Source organism: Tachypleus tridentatus, chromosome 2, assembly GCF_004210375.1.
Source record: "Tachypleus tridentatus isolate NWPU-2018 chromosome 2, ASM421037v1, whole genome shotgun sequence".
In the NCBI taxonomy this organism is placed as follows: domain Eukaryota; kingdom Metazoa; phylum Arthropoda; class Merostomata; order Xiphosura; family Limulidae; genus Tachypleus; species Tachypleus tridentatus.
In genome coordinates this window covers 90,515,182-90,535,178 of record NC_134826.1, presented here as the reverse complement: position 1 = coordinate 90,535,178, position 19,997 = coordinate 90,515,182, and the positions used below count along the sequence as shown (strand labels likewise).

General features: G+C 31.2%; 1 protein-coding gene across 3 annotated transcripts in view; it reads left to right on the top strand.

Annotated features, from left to right (window-relative positions):
- rtet (major facilitator superfamily domain-containing protein rtet) overlaps nucleotides 1-19,997 on the top strand; it is a 105,416-nt gene that overhangs the window by 19,434 nt on the left and 65,985 nt on the right. For 2 of the 3 annotated variants that reach the window (XM_076489286.1, XM_076489288.1), the window contains 2 exons: nucleotides 4,157-4,260; nucleotides 10,927-11,085. In XM_076489286.1, coding sequence (XP_076345401.1) covers nucleotides 4,157-4,260; nucleotides 10,927-11,085 — 263 coding nt within the window. The remainder of the gene's footprint in view (nucleotides 1-4,156; nucleotides 4,261-10,926; nucleotides 11,086-19,997) is intronic. The other variant, XM_076489287.1, reaches the window with a different exon arrangement.

The following is a 19,997-nucleotide window of genomic DNA, read 5'->3' as shown; positions in this document are numbered from 1 at the left end:
CTTTGCTCCCCCTGTAGGTGATTATCAAAATTCCACAACTGTTGAATTGAAAATTTTATCAAGGTATAAAAGTATTCTAAAACTCGGTTTAAGAAGTTTTATTACATATAGTAGATATATGAGGTAGAACTGTATAAAGACTAGTTTAGGGAAAAATTAACTTGAAAAGATAAGTCATAAAAATAAGCTTAGTGTAATTCATATTTTCATAATTGTAAAAAAAAGCAAAAAACAATAAAATATTTTGAACTTTTTATAAACGTTAAAATTGTCAATACTGTAAATGACAAAAAATACATATTCTAAAAAAAGAAGAGAATATTTAACAAAGATGTATCTCATATTCTTTTCAAACTATGATGTAAAGAAAACTGCATAGTTTGCAGTATATTATGCTATAATATCATTATACAAATATGAGAGTTGTTTCAGCTGATACTTGTTTTTCCTAGTTAGGCAATAGGATTAATTTCAGTACAGTAAATGTAGTGTTATAACAATTTTTATTGTTTAGCAAAATATTGTTTGGAATATTTGGTAAAAATAAGAAAGTATAGTTTATATCACTTAATGATAATTAAAGTATTTTATTTACCTTTTACTACAAATTATACAAGTTCATATAACTAATTATAGGTGTAACTTCAAAGTAACAAATTCTAAGGGTACATGCCAAGTTTGAGAGTCATAAAGTGGTTTACCAGTTATTAGAGGTGATATACACACAGTCTTTTGTGTAATAATGGTTTAGATTAGATGCTGGAAATAAAATATTGTAAGACATTGTTATGGGTAAATGAACAAAACTTATCAAAAAAATAACCAGCAGTGACTAAGTAGTTTGGTAATTATTTATTTATCAATTTTATACTATTTATAATAAAACTTAATTGCTAGAGGTTCCAAAACTGTGATCCACAAGTTTTCTTCAGGTGGTCGGCAGAAAGGTTTCATGACTATGAAAAGGAAGAGTATATAGATTTTATGGCAAACTCAAAACTTGAGATCATAAAATATTTGGTTGAATAAGCAGAAAAAATGTATGAATTACATAGGAAAGTTTGAAACCCTACATTAAAGTGAGAAAAAATGTGTTCTTTACATGGCAATTTTTGTGCACTGTAAGAAATAATGATCTGCCTACTGGCTTTCCAATAAAAGAAGAAAGGCACTTGTTAGAGCTTTCTTGAAATGGAACATTATGGTCAGAGGTTAAAAGAAATCCACTGTTAGAGTTTTAGATTTAGAGAACTGGAGAGTCCACATAACTTGCAGAGAGAGAAAACAGTTTCTTTTCTGACGTCATTTACTACTACATACTTGGGTGTGATAGGATTGGGGCCCTGAAGTGCAAGCACAGACACAGGATGATGGTTGATCCTGACCTGAGGCTAATGCTGATGAATATTACACCTAATATTAAGTAACTTTGGTGAAAAAAACGGACATGGTCATTGCATTAAAACATGAGAAGGCAAGCTTATGAGCAGTACCATTGTTGAGAAATTTATATGCAAAAACGGCTCGTTTGGGTTGAGAAAATATTTTACATAGAAGAGCGAACAACGTTTCGACCTTCTTCGGTCATCGTCAGGTTCACAAAGAAAGAGGTAACTGACCGGAAGCTGACCACATGTTTGAAAGGGGTTGTGTAACTGTGTGTTGAAATGTAGAGGGCGGTATTAGATTTTGAATATATAATTTTATTTATTTTATTATATTAATATAGGTATAAAGGCGTTCCTTTATATTGGTTTATTTTGGGTTTAAGTTGTTGTATAAGTAAGGCTTCTTTAATTTTGCATTTGTTTATGTTTGTTTCTTTATTTAGTATTTGAGTGTTTTCTATGGTTATGTTGTGTTTATTTGACTTGCAGTGTTCGAAAACGTGTGAAGGTGACTTTCTATGTTCTTTGAATCTGGTTTCCATTTTCTACTTGTTTCTCAATATAGAAGTCGTGGCAGTTATCACATTGTATTTTATAAATAATGTTGGTTTGGTGTTTGTCAGTGTAGTTTTTACATAGTATAGACCTCAGTTTTGTGCCTGGTTTTTGAATAAATTTGGTATTAACTGGAATGTCATATTTGGTTGCTAATTTTTGCCAAATGTTGGTTATTTGTTTGCTGATGTCAGGAATATATGGTATACAGCAGTATATGGTTTCGTGGTTTTTTGATTCGTGAGCTGTATTCACTTTAGTTGGTTGATTTTGCTTTTATTAAGTTGGTTGATTAAGAAATGATCATTTCTTAACCTCAAAATTACAAGAACTGACACACAATTCAAAACAGAAATCCACCGAAAAATCACCCATACTGGACTATACATTCCTTGGGACTCAGCACATGAAACAAAACAAAAACTCAACATACTAAGAAACCAAATAAACACAGCCATAAAACTATGCTCACTAGATAAGATTAACGATGAATTAGACAAAATAAAACAATACTTCATCAACATCAATAAGTTTCCTCCACAAACCGTAGAAAACATTATACGCACACACCCAGACAGAAAGCAAAATCAACCAACTAAAGTGAATACAGCTCACGAATCAAAAAACCACGAAACCATATACTGCTCTATACCATGTATTCCTGACATGAGCAAACAAATAACCAACATTTGGCAAAAATTAGTAACAAAATATGACATTCCAGTTAATACCAAATTTATTCAAAAACCCGGCACAAAACTGAGGTCTATACTATGTAAAAACTACGCTGACAAACACCACACCAACATTATTTATAAAATACAATGTGATAACTGCCACGACTTCTATATTGGAGAAACAAGTAGAAAAATGGAAACCAGCTTCAAAGAACATAGAAAGTCACCTTCACACGTTTTTGAACATTGCAAGTCAAATAAACACAACATAACCATAGAAAACACTCAAATACTAAATAAAGAAACAAACATAAACAAATGCAAAATTAAAGAAGCCTTACTTATACAACAACTTAAACCCAAAATAAACCAATATAAAGGAACGCCTTTATACCTATGTTAATATAATAAAATAAATAAAATTATATATTCAAACATCTAATACCGCCCTCTACATTTCAACACACAGTTACACAACCCCTTTCAAACATGTGGTCAGCTTCTGGTCAGTTACCTCTTTCTTTGTGAATCTGACGATGACCGAAGAAGGTCGAAACGTTGTTTGCTCTTCTATGTAAAATATTTTCTCAACCCAAACGAGCCGTTTTTGCATATAAATTGCTCAACAAGTGTGTTTCTCGACATCACTGAGTACCATTGTTGAAGTGGTTTTATTGTCTTATTTTGTTTTTACTCAATTGTACAGTTATTATATGCTCTGCTGAGACCCCCTTCTCCTTCCACCCAAAATGAAACTGATGGCCCACTTACAAAGAACATTTTGGAAACACTGTGTTAGACTAAAATAATTATTTTGTTTTCACAGTTGAAATAACTGGTAATTGTACTCTTTTATAACTAGTTTAGAGTAAACTTGTAAGGTGTATTCATGTAGTTTTGGGGGGGTTATGCATGTATTTGAAGTCCTATAAGCTGGGTGTTAAGAGGTCTTAAATAAATATAAATCCATTTGCTTTGGTAAAAGTTACATACAATAGTGGCTGTGCCTTAGAAGTTTATTATACCAGTTTGACTTTGTTTACATTCCTTATGTGACACAGATATTTGCACAAATTAGTATGTGTTGAAGGTTTTTTTCTCTCTTTCTCCTTCAAATGTGTCATACAGTAGGGCTCCTTTTGCTGACTTGGAATTGAGGTGTACCATTATTTTTGTAATTATTCTCTCCGGCTGTACTTAGAAAGCATTTCCTATCTTAGTACCCAGTGGGAAGTTGCAACAAAAAATCAAAAGGTGAAGTACATCTTAAAAACTTTGTGAATAGAGATTTTTGTATTTGTTCACTTCTGTTTGTATGCTTATTTTTTGCTTTTGATTATTAATTTATTCTGTACATAACATTTTCTGAACCTCTGTTCTTGCAGAAACTTTATACTACTCGTCCATCAGATCTTGGTGTATCTGAATGCCATTTAACATTTTCTGTTTTCTGTAAGTTAATTTTGTAAATATCAGTTATATATGTTTATAGTAGTTTGTTTAATACACATATTTTATATTTCTGTTCACTTCTAGGTATGATTGGATCTATCTTTTCCTTTCTGCAGTTTTTGTCATCCCCAGTGATGGGAGCTCTCTCAGATATTTATGGTCGAAAAGCTATTTTGTTGTTAAATATGGTAAGCTAGAATTATATAGAAAAATAGGGAACAAATATTTTGTCAACGTAAATTATGAGTAATTTTTAAGCAGTATCTCTATAGTTAAAGTAGTGTTCTCTGCCATTCTGTGTGTCCTTACAGGTACTGAGAAAAAACATGTCTAGCATTAGATTTTATTAACACTAATACTACCAGTATATAGATTTTATGAAAATGGCAGAAATATTTAGAAATTATCTAAAGTATTAAAACCAATATAAATGGGTAGCATGTATTTTCTTCTATTTTATTTGTAATGTTTCTTAATGATGTGCATATAATAATATCTAGCATTTGTTGAAGAACATGAAAATCTCAGCTGTCAGGTTGTGCATATAATAAAATACATATATAAATTTTCATTCAAATACATTATTATGATTTTAATTTAAATCTCTTTGTCTTTGTAAAGGATTTGATGTGTTATTTGTTTCTCTCAACTTTCTACCGTCTACTACAGAGGTTAAGTATGTTATATTAAAACAGTTTTGAAACTTCAACACCTTGTTACCACATCAATTCATGCTCCATCTGATGACAATATATCTTTACAATAACCACATAGCATAGTTTATATTGCAGAAAGTTTCATCATAAGGCTTGTTGTGTTCAAGTACACTAATGTTCCTTACTGTTATCTATAAGCCACTTCGTGTACAAGATTTTTTCCTAGAGCCCATTTTAATTATCTAATCACACAGAAATCCAAAAGAAGCACTACTGTGATGAGATTGTTGGAATATATTCATGTGGAACAGTATGAATACCCACTTATTTTTTCATTTGTTATAGATATGTGATAATTAAATGGATATGTTGTGGAAGCAGCTTTTGTTCCTGTGACTTGTGTTACTTTTCACGATAGAGATCATACTTGATTGTTGTATATTGTTTCCTGAGATATGTGGATGGCTTTTGTCACTGACCTGTGTGTTTGAGGATTCTAAACTGTTACAGTATTCTACACTTTGCTTGCTACAGTTGTGTGACATGTTACCAGGGTTACAAGTATTTCTTTCTGGATAGCCTTGATGCCCCAAGTTGATCTATATACCTTTATTTTCTAATGCCATTAAGTACAAAGAATATCACTATTTTGGAAATTCTAAGTTTCAAATCTGAACACCTTATTATAACCTCAGTGTATGAATATTTTGTGTCAGAAATGGCTGTTGCATACTCTTCTCAAAAGTGAAATTTTTGGTGGAATCACTTTACTTGTCAAATAACTAGTTGTGAAAATATAGTTCTGATATGTGCAATTTCCTTGCAACGCCCTATTGGCTGTGGCTGCCGCAGGATTTACTAAATTTTATTTACTCAAAATAATTTTAATATATTTTATGCAATGTCCTATAATTACAATCTTTTAGCCCTTTACACTGAGTACACTAATTAATTCTAGCAGGAGCACAGGAAGTTTCCATGCATGGATATTATATATTTTAGCCTACTTGTTAATATTTATGCATGCCTTTTAATATCTCTTTTTCAGTTTGCTGTAATAGACATCAGTCCTAGGCAGTTTGTATATTTTTCTATGAACATTTATTATGTGATTTTTTTAGTACGTGATGTTGTTGCATTTGGCTAATCCTGACAAAACTTTTTATCAAGAGCCCTATCTTTTGTTAAATTTCCAATTTGGCATTAAAATGGATAATATTTGCTTGCATACAGTTTCTGTTGATTAGTGTATAAACATATACTGTCTTAGTTTTTTAAGATAAGATAGTTTATCTTTGTCATGCATTTAACACTGAAGCAAAGAATTTTTTGCTACAGATACATGAAAATGTATTAGCCTCTGAACTTAACTACTTGTTATACATCTACCTTTAGCTGCATCTGAGAATGTGATGGTTCATTAGGTGTATATGTGCTTCTCAATTCTCCTATTGGATTTTACTTAAAGTCTACATTGAAAAGGTACCTTTAGAGAAGAATGCATTTTTTTCAATGACCTTGTGTCCTGAGTTTTATGAGGTTCACGGGTTTCTCTCATTTCTCCAATGAAATCCAGTTCATTGACTTTTACTCTGATATTGGATGTTACTTAAGCTGTGCTTGATCACTTCTTTCATTTGTTCCTGTCCTGACTCAAAGCCAAGTTTTTTTGATGAACTACTGGTTCAAAGAGTTTCTGTGGTTCCTTTCTCATTTCAGTGTGAGTATTTTGGCTTTTCATGTTTGATAGGTAAGTTTGTATGTTTTGAATTCTACATTTTTAGTGAAAATTAATTTCAAAGAGTTACCTGCTACTGAATTGCTTTCCCACCCATCTCACAGCTGTTTTATCCGTCATGTCTTCAAGTACATTTGGATTATGTTGGTAAAGCAGAATTTATATACATCTTCTTGACATCTAATAAGTTGCAAGAGAAATGGTAAAATGGAGAAGTCTGAGTAGGTTGACATATGTTCTGAATTGTGTGAATGATATTCATGACTTCAGTTATATGGTTGTGGAAGGATGGTGGTTTACACAGTTAATATTGGAGAAGAGACCAGCAGTATTTGAACTTCTATCATAAAAATATAGAACAGTAGAAGAGGTACATAAGGAGTTTTGATTTATTTATATGCAGGTTTGAGTCATTGGTCTTTTATAGCTGTAAGCACATTGTTAAGCACCAACTGTTAGTGTGCCAGAAGGGTGACAGCTTGCAGTTAATATTGAAGAAAAGGTGAATAATATTTTAATCCCACCACAATAAAAAACAGTGAAAGAGGTACTTACTTTAGGACCTCAATTTATCGATATGCTAGTATGAGCCACTTCTCTTTCATAGCTGTAATGATATTGTAACTGCCAACTGTCAGTAGTTCAGACCAGGCCAAACTATTGCTCCTACTGTTAAACTATCAAAGAACTTACACATTAAGATAAATTATTGCACTTTTAACCAAATCATTACAGTGTTTAATGATGAAACTCAATTTTTATTGTTTATACTCTTAAAACACTGAATAATTACACAATCATTAAATTTGTTTCAACCCTTGACCACCATAACCTTGAAAGTCTTGTTTGTACTCCTCTTTTTTGCAGCTTTTCTTAAAATCACTTTTTATTGGTAGTTCCTAAACATAGATTCTGATCAGATGCATTAACTGTGTTGTTGGTTTTGAAATCTGTATTAAATTGCAAGCTCATCTCCTATTGGCTGTTTTTACTGCAAATATAGAAATGTTGTGAAGTTAAAAAAAAAAAAAAAGCCAAAATAATTTTGCTTATAAATATGCAGTTTCTCATGAACTTTATACCCCAAACAAATAAAATATAGGAATTAATACAAATAATAAGCAGGATTTTATTTGTATATTTTTTTTAGAAGGCATAGCTTCCTTTTCCTCTTCTGACAAGCTGCCACTGGTTAACAGCATGAGAGCAATTCAACAAGTTCAGCTGTTACACAACATATTTCATTTGGAAATTTTCTCTTCATGATGACGTTGTATAACATATTTTAAGTAAGGACTTTAACACTTTGCTCATTACATAATTTCAAACAAACATTAAACTTTCATAGTCATGTTACACAACATACTTCAAAGATTTGTACATTTCATAGTTATGCTATAGAACATATTTCACACAGCCATTTTAACCTTATTACAGTTATGCCACACAACATAGATAAAAGAAGCATTTTAATTTTTTGCTATTCTTTTTTTGATTCCAAGGAAGGTCTAGGTTTGTAGTTTGTGCTAAAAATTTTTAATCACATTTTATTCTTGAAATTAGGATTTCACTTATCTAAAGTGCTTCCCTAGATATATTTTTATAGTGTATTCTGAATTATGTCAACAGTAAAGTAAGTAGTCTTAGATGTTACTGTGCAGTACAACCAGCAAGACAAAAGTAAGGCACATAAAGTATCAATAAAGCCATAGTTTGTGTAAGTTGTTCCTGTAAATAGAGAAACAGTTTACTTACAGTCTGTCATTTCAGGACAAAATAATAAGTACAGTGCCTTGATAAAGTATTTATTCTCTACCAATAGTGTCACGTTTTGACGTAATACAAATAATGTAATCAGTTCTTGTTTTTAATGAATTTGTTTTTATTCAAAAAACTAATAATCACACTTAACACCTGTGGAGGTTGAATGCCACAAAACCTGCAAATAAAATATATAAATTTAAATTTGCCTATTGTGTAAGTATTCAGCTCTCTAAGTCAGTAGTAGGTGGAAGCACCTTTGGCCACAATTAATGCTGTGAGTTTCTACCAGCTTTGCAAATTTGGGATGGTGTAGTTTTTGCCAATTTTTTTTGGCAAAATTACTCCAATTCTGGTATGATAAATTACCTTCCATTCACATAAATAACTATTCTTGTTCAGTGCTGCTCTTTGTATGCAAAACATTTTTTCCCCATGCCACAAGCTTTGAAACTGCCACCCAATTTTGAATCAACTGATTCAGCTGTGTCTTGTATGCAAATCATCACATGACAACTCTACACCAATAAGTGTGCAACACATACACTCTTAATGCATGTAACTCCTTCTGTTCAATTCTACTGAACTATAACTTCTTGTTTGACAGTATTCATGTTGTAACATTTAGTTTGTGCTCTCTTCCAACTATTTATTTGTATTTTTTTCTGCTAACTTTGAACTTCTCAATAAGTTTCTTCTTTATTAAACAATGTGACATCTTTCCACAATGGACAAAGATTATACCTGGTAAAGAAGTGGTACAGTTCTTACATATTTTCTGGGGGTGTCTTTCATACACTTTTGCCAAGGATGCTTCTTTCTTTCTCTCACATTAATCCTTGCACCTTTACAATGTGGGATTCCAGCTATTTATGTGATAGGAGGTAATTTTACCATATTAGAAGTCAAAATTTTCTTATACTGAAAATGTATTTCTGATAAGTACTTGTTTCTGCTCAAACTTTTAACTCTTTGCTTCCGTTGAACCTCAGGCTGGTGCTTTCATTTTCTTACTAAACTTGAAGTGATAGTTTGGTAGAATTGAATAGAGAGAATCATATGTCAGGCATGTGTTGCTCTCTTATTGGTTGTTGCATTATGATTTGCATGCAAAATGCATTTGAATCAGTTGATTCAGAAATGGGTGGAAGCTTCAAGGATTGTGGCATACAAAAAAATTATTTACTTATGGAGGGCAGCACTGAACAAGGATAGTATTTATGTGAGTAGAGATAAGTATCTATTGGAAATACATTTTCAGTATAATAAAATTATAACTTCTGATCTTTTCATGAATTGCAACCTTCAAGTCTTACCATAAATTTTTTATTGGACTCAAGTCAGGACTTTGACTGGACTTCTCCAGGAAATTTACTTTCTTTGTTTGAAACCACTGTAGTGTGGCTTTGGTCTTGTTCTTCAGGTTATTGTCATACTAAAATGTGAATTTTCGACCATATTTTAGATTCTTGGTGGACTCAAACAGGGTTTTCTGTAGGATTTGCCTGTACTTTGCACAATCCATCTTCCCCTCAATTCTGACTATTTCCTGCTGATGAGAAGTACTCCTAAAACAAGCTGCTTCCTTCACCATGGTTCATAGTAGGAATGGTGTTGACTGGGTGATGTGCTGTGTTGGGCTTGCACCAGACATAATGTTTTGAATCTGGACAAAAGCTCAGTTTTTGTTTCATCTCACCTAATCTGTGCTTCTGTACTATTTTATCCCTGTCTTGTTTGGAAAGCTCCTTGGTTTTCATGATTAGATTGTAGTATCACTATGTGAGTTGTGGCTTGAACAGGTATATTTACTTTGAAGTTAAGTTAAACAATTTTTATAAAGTATGTACTGAGACCATTACACTAATGTAGTGACTTTTCAAACTAATATTTTTCACCTGAACTGATTTAAGATTCATGCAGTAAAATGGTTGAATACTTATTAAATTGAGAAGATAATTTTTATCTTTAATAATCTAACTAACTTACATAATATCAGTGGTTTATTTAGCTTTTTCAGTTTGTAGTAGGTTGTGTAGGTTTTAAATATAAAGTCCCATTTGAACATTTCATGATTGCAAACTGAGATAGCTACAAGATGCAGAAACTTTGCAAGGGGATGAATACCTTTGGAAGGTACCATATAAATTCCAAGTTAATTTTAAACCTTTATGTAATGTGAAGTTATCTAGAAGTGTTTATTAGGATAAAAGGAAGACTGTTAAACAGTATCACAGTTAGTGAAGAATTTTATGCTTTATATGAAGAGAGAGAGATTAGTATTTCCATTTTTGTTTTCTACTGTGAATCATATAATTCACAAATATTAGTATGTAAAAGAAATATGACACATCTTAGAGAAATATTAATTTATTAGGAACATTTTTGGAAGGATAATTTTTAGGTTGAGATGAATTGCATTCCATGTCAGTATCATGGATCACTCTACTAAATAGTGAGTATAATTTATGCACTGTTAAAATACCACAATTAAATGCTGATGCAGTCTATTTTATAGTAAACTCAAAAAACATGTACATATAATGCCTCTTTTTAGCAGAATAAACATCTAAATATTAAACATGTTGTAGGTCAATAACTTTACTATTTTCATTTCATTGTTTAAAGGTTTAAAAAAAAATTTTTTTGCTGTGCATAGGTTTTGAAATTTATTTATTTGTTACTTTGTTTTTTGTTAGTTTGGAATAGCAACTTCCTATGCCTTGTGGGCAGTATCTCATACCTTTGGCTTATTTGTGCTGTCCCGTGTAATTGGTGGTCTAAGTAAAGGAAATATCAGCTTGAGTACTGCTATAGTGACAGATGTATCATCATCGAAAACAAGGGGAAAAGGAATGGTAAGATTTAAAAAAATGGTCATAAATGTGTTTGTGATTGTATATAATTAATTGGTTGAATGCTGTACATTATTCCATGCATGCAAAAAATATCTTAAAACTTTCATAACTCAACTAGCTTACTAAATAAAAAATGGATTAAAATAATTCCCATACCTACTTAAGCAGAGTCCCAGCAGTGGCATGCAAAAACAAAAATGGTGTCAACGTGTTCAAGCAGACTTAGACCAACATCTTTAGGCCCCATAAATGTCAGTTAAATGATATCTTTGTTTTCTGTTGGTTACAAATAATGTAATAGCAAATGCCACAGAGAATTTATGTGTGAAAGCAGGATCATCTGTAGAGGGCATGGCATACTGTCTTTATTTTAGTGCTTATCTCTCCATAAGATTAAAAGTTTTCTTAGTACAAGTTAACTGTGTTTCTCAGAGATATATATGTATATATAGTATAAGTGAGTAATTCTATGGAAAATAAAAAACCAAATCAGGACAACATAAAATGTAGAAATTAGCAGTATCAACTGAAGTATCATTTGATACAAGTGAAGATTGACAAACATTTACATTTAGAATTGAAAATCTAAACTTATAAGATATTAAAAAGTTGAACTGTGAACTACTTTTTGATACCATGATTATTGAAATATATTGATAATAAAGTAATTTAATTAAATTTTGAATGTAACTTAAAATGCTGTGAAATGTGCACTTTGTGACCTATTCATAGTGATAGGGTTAGGATATTAAAACTTAAATTATATTACAATTTGAATTATAAACTGTTTTCTTTCTTTCCAGATTTGTTGAGATACACTTATAATAAAGTTGTTCACTTGCATTTTATAGCAGTAATGAAAATGTTTATTTAGATGTTATGAGTGTATAATATTTTACTAGATATAGTTAAGGGTTAGATCAGAGGGCATGCAAAAAATCAAAAATTGGTGCTTTGGTTTTACAACTGAAAGGTAGAGACCTATCAATGTACAAATTTTTTCTTTCTATTGGCTAAGTTTTACTGGGCATTTTTTTGTGTAATACCTTTTACCTGTGCCCTGAGGGAACAGCAATAAGTCTTTGGATTTACAATGATAAAATCAAGAGTTCCCTTGGTGGACACAGCAGATATCCTGATATGACTACACAAATTTTTTATCAAAAACACAACTACTTACTTTGAAGAAAGTGATTTTCTGTTATTATTGTTTCTTTCAAAACTCTGTACTAACAATAAAGGTTCATGGTTGTCAATGTCAAGTCTTTGTGCTGAATGTGAATTACAGAACCCTGCAGAAAAACCAGACTTTTGTTATGCTGTTTTCCTGCAAAGTGCAGGCAAAAAACTTAAAAAGGTGTTATGTTCCAAGGAAAAAGGAAATGTATTGTCAATTAGGAAAAGTTCCCAGGTGTCTTTTAAAGATTTGGACAGAAAGAGCTCATCATTACTTGATTTAGGAAAAGTTTTTGAGAATTACACAAATATATTTGTTAGATACCTCGTAGAACTTTTAATGTGCCTGATATAATGCATCATAAACTATTCAAAAATTGAAATAAAACAGTATTACTTACTATTTACTACATAATTTTTAGACATATATGTTTAATTATTCAATATAATTTACCTGTGAGATTAAAAATAGATTCACTAGGTTGGTTTTGTATAAAGTACAAAATCTTGTTTTTTTAAATTGATGACATATATGAGGCATCTTTGTAGCTATTGTAATAAACATTTTGTTTTAAGTATTAAAATATTTGTTGTAGTGGGTACAATGAAGTGTGCTATTCTACAGTTATCTTGTATCTTACATATAATAAAATTATAGTTTTGTACATAAAATAAGTTATACAGAATATTTGACCATTAAAGTTTTTGTTCATTGTTCAGAATAATTTCAGTAATAAGTAATGATCATATTTTATACGAAGTATAATTCATAGGATTGGTTTTTGTAAATTAACCCAATGTGCATGGGCTCAGCTGATTGGTCAAACCCTGTGTTGGAAAAGGAATATTGATTATAATTATGAATTTGCTACATGAGATATGGCAAGATTTATGCAAAATATGTAAGTCTCTTGTACACAAAAAAAATTATATAAGCTATACAAGTATTTATGCTCAAGATATGTCTGGGAATTGCCTGTGTTGATATATATATCAAACTGACAAATTATAGGGCAGTGTGTGGGTTGTATGATAAATGAATATACTTTTGTCCATCATATAGTTTGCATATTGTGTTCACATAACATTTAGGACCTCTGAAAGGTATATATACAATTTGTATCTGTATTTCTCTATATCATATTTGATATTTACTCTCTACCATGAACTATTGCTAAATTAGCAGGGTAGGATAAAATGAATTGTTAGTGACTCTGACATGAAATACATGACATATTTAATAGCACTTCTTACAAGATTATAGCTTGTGCATTGTGACCCTTACCCTTGTACGTAGGGTTAAAAGGTTTATTGGACATCCACTTAAGAGTAAAATTTTAGTTAAAAGTAAATAAATTGTAAAATACATAACATGGATTAGTTTGTTTAATTTTTCCATTTTCAAAGCTTTGTTATATTATTCTTTTTTTTTGGGAGGGAGGAGAAGGAATGTTAATATTTCCATTATGGCTTGAGTGAAATCCACCCAGCTTGTAAACATGAAAGTATTGGTGAGGGTAATTGTATTATGATTTTGGATAATGTGTGCATATGTTTACAAAATTTAGCATGTTATTGGTAAACTTTATGAGGTTTTCTTACAGAAAATATTGGGTGTTTGAATTAAGTATTGAGATATTTTAATTAAGGATTTTCTTGTAAAATATTTTCTTTCAGAATGTTGACAATCCAACATGTAGAGTAATTTTCATTTTAATATTAAAAATACTTTATGTATCAAAGCATTTTCAAATTTCACATGATATGTTTGACTTCCATATAACTAACAAATGTGTTTTGAGAAAAAATCATTTTATATTTTGTTATTTTCACTATTAAATTGGAATCTGTACATGTTCAGTTGATTTGACCAATTTCATAATTACCATAAAAAGTTAGGAAAGAAGGATAAATTGTTTTTCTCATTCTAGAATGACTGCAGATTATAATTCAAATACAAATGTTGAGTTTAAATAGCTTAAAGGTCATAACATTGTACATTTATATATATTTATTATTTTTGTTATATTGACCTTTCCTCCATTTCTGGCTAACATCATAAAAGTTATAATGACACAACAAATGTCCACTTATGTTTCTGTATACAAGAATATAAAACTGACCTTTGCAAAATGACCTGTCTTAATAGTGTTTTAGTGGATTAGTTATAGCATTTTGTAAAATACACTCACATTTCAGTTATAATACATTATGTACATTACTATTTTCAAATGAGTTCTTAAACTTTTTTAAACATAGAGTAGTAAATAAATATAGAAAACAATTTTATCTTCTGCCATTCTAGCTACAGTTACTTCCGTACTCTGTTTACTACTCGCAGTTGATCAATACCATAGAATTCCACTGTAAGTTATCAAGCATAATAACTAGGCTATATTTGAGTCTAAAGAAATATCAAATTTTGAACAGACTATGGACTCAACCTATCTTGAAATCTTATTTTCAAAGAAGGAGACCACAATGTGATACTTTGAAATGGCTGAAAAAACCACATTGAGTTACTGATTGGTTATCTAATGGCTTCCATAGAGCACTAGAGATATACCCATCATGAAAGTTCTTTTCTTTAATGTCCATACTCTGAACAACATATGAGAGTTGAAACCATTTCTATCATAGTGATGAGAAGTCATTCAGTAGAATATTTCACTAGTAAATGGATGCCATGGTAACTGCTTTCTGAGCTTTAGAAAGAACAACTAAATAGATATTTTCTACAATTGGTGCTCTTTGCCATGCAGCAAAATAAACTAAGTTTGAGGAACTTAGCATAGACACACATAAGATATGCCACTTTTACAAGCAGTTACAAATACAAAGAGGTGTACTGTATCATTGTTGTCAACCATCAAGCTGTGGCTCTTGGCCTGTGTTACAACCAGTTGCTTCCAGTACCTTGAGCCATGATATGTTGCATAACTAAAAAACAATAGGACACCAAGGTCTCATCTACAACTGTATTAACATTTGAAGGTAATTTTCTTGGCTATATTTGAGTTGAGACATTTAGGGAACAAATCTGAACCAACTATTCTCTGAGTTATGTAATGTGTTGAGTGTGATGAAAATGTGTACTTTGCTTTACCACCGCTAATCTAATTATTTAGTACAGTAGAGAATATAGAATACAGATCTCAAGTGCATGCTTGTTAAGTCTGTTAATCTCAACCAAATAGACTAGAACAGACAATGAACTGTATTTCATAATGGGATGGCATATTGCAAAACTTTGCAGAGATTTACAGAATGTTTGCTGCATATACTCATGTTTGGAGGTAAGTCTTGTTCCGTATAGTTGTTATGTATGGTAGCTACCTAAAATGAGTGACCCACAAGTGGTTAAAGTTTGTGTTAGTTGATGTGCACAAGTGTCCATGTCAACAGCCAGGAATACAGTAGAAGTGCTTGATAAGTTTGTGAAAGAAGGAATGTACAAAAATGGAGACTGGATGTAGGTTTGCTACATGTTTATTCTGTACTGTGACAATTAATATATGAGTCACAGTGGTCAACCAGCTACTTTCATACATTACCATTGAACATCTAGGAAACTTGTTTTACTGGGATTCAGAGGAGGAGATCAATGAATTAGAAGACGACAAGAGCACTGTTTTATTCCATTCCAAAAAGATAAGGAAGAAAGAACTGAAATTACTCTTACCTGGTTATTTGGATGAGCCAGATGTAGAGGCAAGAGACAAATATGAAAACTGGTGAGACTTCTGTTACTGGCCTCTTGAGTTATATGGCTGTGATTAAACCTGATTATCAAGTAGGTAGAATAATCATGTGGTTGAAGTCAATGAAATAGTTTTCATTTGTGTATCTGTTTTTTTTGTTAGTTACAATGGAATATTTTCAGTCATGTAGATTGAAATATTTAGTAAGCAAACAGGTTTTCTAAATATTTTCTTAACATTAACTTAGTACAAGTTACATTTGCAATGCATGAAATATGCACTAAACTTGTACCTGGAGATGATATAAGCTGTAGTGAATTTTAATGGTTGGGCATATAGATTTGAAGCTAGCTAATAAAAGTCAGCTCATTTTTGTAGAACCCAATTTTGCAGTCTTTGACCCTTATTCCGTTCATATTGATATTAATGGAGAAAATGAGAATGAAAAGAATGAGCATGACTTATAAAGTAAGTTGTGTTGGCTGTTGTGAAGAGATTGGCTGTAGGGGGAAGTACAGAACTAGGTATTGGTCCAGCAAAGATCAGATTAAGTCTAGAGAATGAAAAGGTCACAGTCATTAGGGATACATATTCTATGGGAAAATAGGGCATGAGCACAGTGTAAAGCCTGTAGAGATATTGCTTGATCAAGATAATTCTTTAACTTTCTTGTTTCTAAAGGTAAATTTTAGAGAAAGATGTAGTTATTTAGTAATTATATTTAGAAGGAATACAACATTAAAATCTTACACAATAAGACTGCATATGTTTTGATGTCTTATAACACCATCTTCATGAGTTAATGGTAAAATCAAGGCTGTGACTTGTATATCCACATAATTATTTGATATTTATTTCCTTTAAATTCTCCTTTTTTTCTTTCAGCTTAATGCTATTCTAGTCTATAACATGAGATGGTGTCTTGGTATGTAAAAGATTGTGGGTGTACAAGTTGCAACCTTGATTTTAACCATTACTCATGAAGATGGTGTCATAAGGTATCAAAATGTGTAGAGTCTTTAGGGCAAGTCTCTTTTCAATAACTATTTATTTTGTAAGATTTTAATATTGTATTCCTTTTAATTGTAAATAAAATAAATATTGAGCTTGGAATTTTGAGTCTTTGTTATCAATCCAAGTGCTCCTACAATTGGTCTATCTTTCAACACAGTAGAGGTCATGGATGAAGATGCATTGCTGACTGTGAGGTTAGTCCAGAATTATCATGAAGCCAAGCAACCCCTGCCAATTACAAATACACCATCAGAAAACAATATTTTATTAGATGAAGCATGACTATCTTGGGCAAACTTGCCGACTTGTACCACCACCATTCCAGTGGAGTCAAACATGTACTTTACTTAGCTATAGCTGCTGATTGCATCACCATCATTAGTGAAACAGGAAACTAGACAGATATTGGAATCCTCTTCCAAAGTATCCAAAGCCAGATTTCCTGTCACACCCAGGAGACACCATGAAATGTGTGCCCATCTCCAGCAGACTACTTCATCCCAAAGCTTAAAAAATCCCAGAAAGGAGAATAAGTTCTTCATCTTAGGAACCTAAAATGTCTGACCATGCTTGATTGGCCCTATTACTGCTGGAAGAAAGAATCATTGTCAAGAGTGTGTTGGCTTGCAAAGCCTTGCCATTAATAACACCACTACCATTTTTGACAAGAAGTTAAACCATTTTCTCTTTCATAGCATCATTTATGACCAGATAGATAAAAATGCTAAGAGGTCTGCTGTGGGCCTAGCAGTGGCTAATAGTTCTCTATACTACCATGAATGCAAATTACTAGAAAGCTGTCAACCATAATTCAAACCTGTTCTCCACAATACTTTATTGGGGACTCTTTTTTACTCTTTGAAATATTTAGTCACATTTCTAAATTTCGTACTAACCTAAGCATTGAACACTCCATTACTTTATGCAAGCAGAGTAATTAGGGATTTAAAATCTTGTTTAAAAGTGACATGATCAGCTTTTACTTCAAAAGATTGGAGATAAAGATAGAAAAACTAGTGTAAAGACCTGCAGAAATATTTTTACAGGTCTTTACACTAGTTTTTCTATCTTTATCTCCAATCTTTTGAAGTAAAAGCTGATCATGTCACTTTTAAACAAGATTTTAAATCCCTAATTACTTTGTTTGCATGAAGAAAGTAGTTTTGTACAAACTGTCTTTAACTTTCCTTTTCTTCTTTCTTTCTTCTCTGTCTGTGCTTTTTTCTTCTTAGGCCTAATTATTGTTAATAAACTCATAGTTTGCCATCTTTTAGCCTGCAACACTCACTTATTTTGATACAATTATTAAAATCAGTTGACAGTTATATAGTGTGACTTTAATCTCAACATTTCACCAGTATTACAGTTGTATATATGTAGGCCTACTTCTACTGTCATTCATGTCTTCTATTGTTGCTGCCTACCACTGTATAATTTTGGCTGCCTCACCAAATGTCTGAATCAAGGCAAAGGTGATTGAATAGTCTGTTTCATTTTTATAATCTATAAATTTCTTTCCTTTTACCTCTTTACTAAATATTTCAATTAAATGAATTATTCATGTTGCTATAATGTTATTAAATAAATTTGACTATAATGTTATGCATAGATTTCATTGAAGCCAGAATAAGTGCATTCCAAAATGCTTGAAGCTTTTATAAATAAAAATTACTTTTATTATATCATCAACTATCTTCTTTATTAACAGACTTCATTTTTGCTAGCATGAATCCATTGCCAGTCTTCATAAAGCTTAGAGAAAAACCTTTTTTCCAGTAGCCTGACTGATCATAAGAGTGATATTATTTATAACCATAGCTGAAGTACTGGTTTATTGGATAGGTGAAATAAAAACTCTTATATAATGAAGGATAGGAAATTGTGCTTCAATTTTTTTTGTAACAAACACTGAATATACAATAAAAATACATAAAGGTACCAATACTGAAAAAAACAGACATACTGTTTCAAAGAGTTCTGTGTGAAATAGGGTAGGTGGGGGTCTAATTTCCTTCATGTCACCCTGTATTACTCTGTCAAGCAGTGTTGATTTTTTGGTGTTTTCAAAATTAGATATGAAATTTGGTGGAGGTTAATCCCCATGACCTTCCTCATATTGTCCAATAGCATTATGTCAAGTTTGGTGGTTGATCAAGAAATTTGGAAATATATAAGGAACAGATGGCTGAAAAGTGTGAACAAACAAACACAAACTTAGTTTTTTATATTAGATAAATAAATATATAGTGAATGTACATTATTTTGAATACACATTAATATTTCTTTATAATAATTTATATTATAAATGTTCATAATGTTTTGTTTTTTTTCAAATTTATATTAATACCATATGCAGCCAAACAGTGCATTTTATATTCTCTTATTTTAATATAGAAATTTTCAAATTTTTTTCTTATTCTAAACTTATGCAGTTTCCATGGTTTAGGAAAATATTAATTCAATATATGCTTCTATACCATTGTTTTTCTCTAGAAGAAAAAATCTTCCTCTACATGTAAAAAAAACTGGTTTAATGTTGCATGCTGTTTGAGAATGTTAACTACAGTAGTTCTTTCACTGGTAGGTGAAATATTATTTAGAGGTTACAGCTTTTCCTGTTGTGAATGAGCATAATCAGTCATAGTGCTAGCTATATTAATTTTAATGCTGTTACACAGGATTTCAAGTGAGTTGGTTGAAAAGAAAATGTCTTCATGAAATGTTAATCATTTTGTGAGTGCAATAGTTCAAGAACCAGTCCCAGAGTCACTTTTCACTTATGGGATTTTTTGCATAAGTATGTAATATAAACTATTACATTATAATAATACATCTATTTAACTGGCTTCTAACTCATTCAAGGAAATAATTGTAAGTCTGTAATAAACAACTGTGATTTGGTCTTTGCACTCCATATAATTTAATATGGTGATCATATTTCTGGTGGCAAATCGTAAGTGAAATTTAATGGAGGCAAATTATTCTGTTGAAGAACTCAGTAGTAGAGGTCTGGTCTTGTTA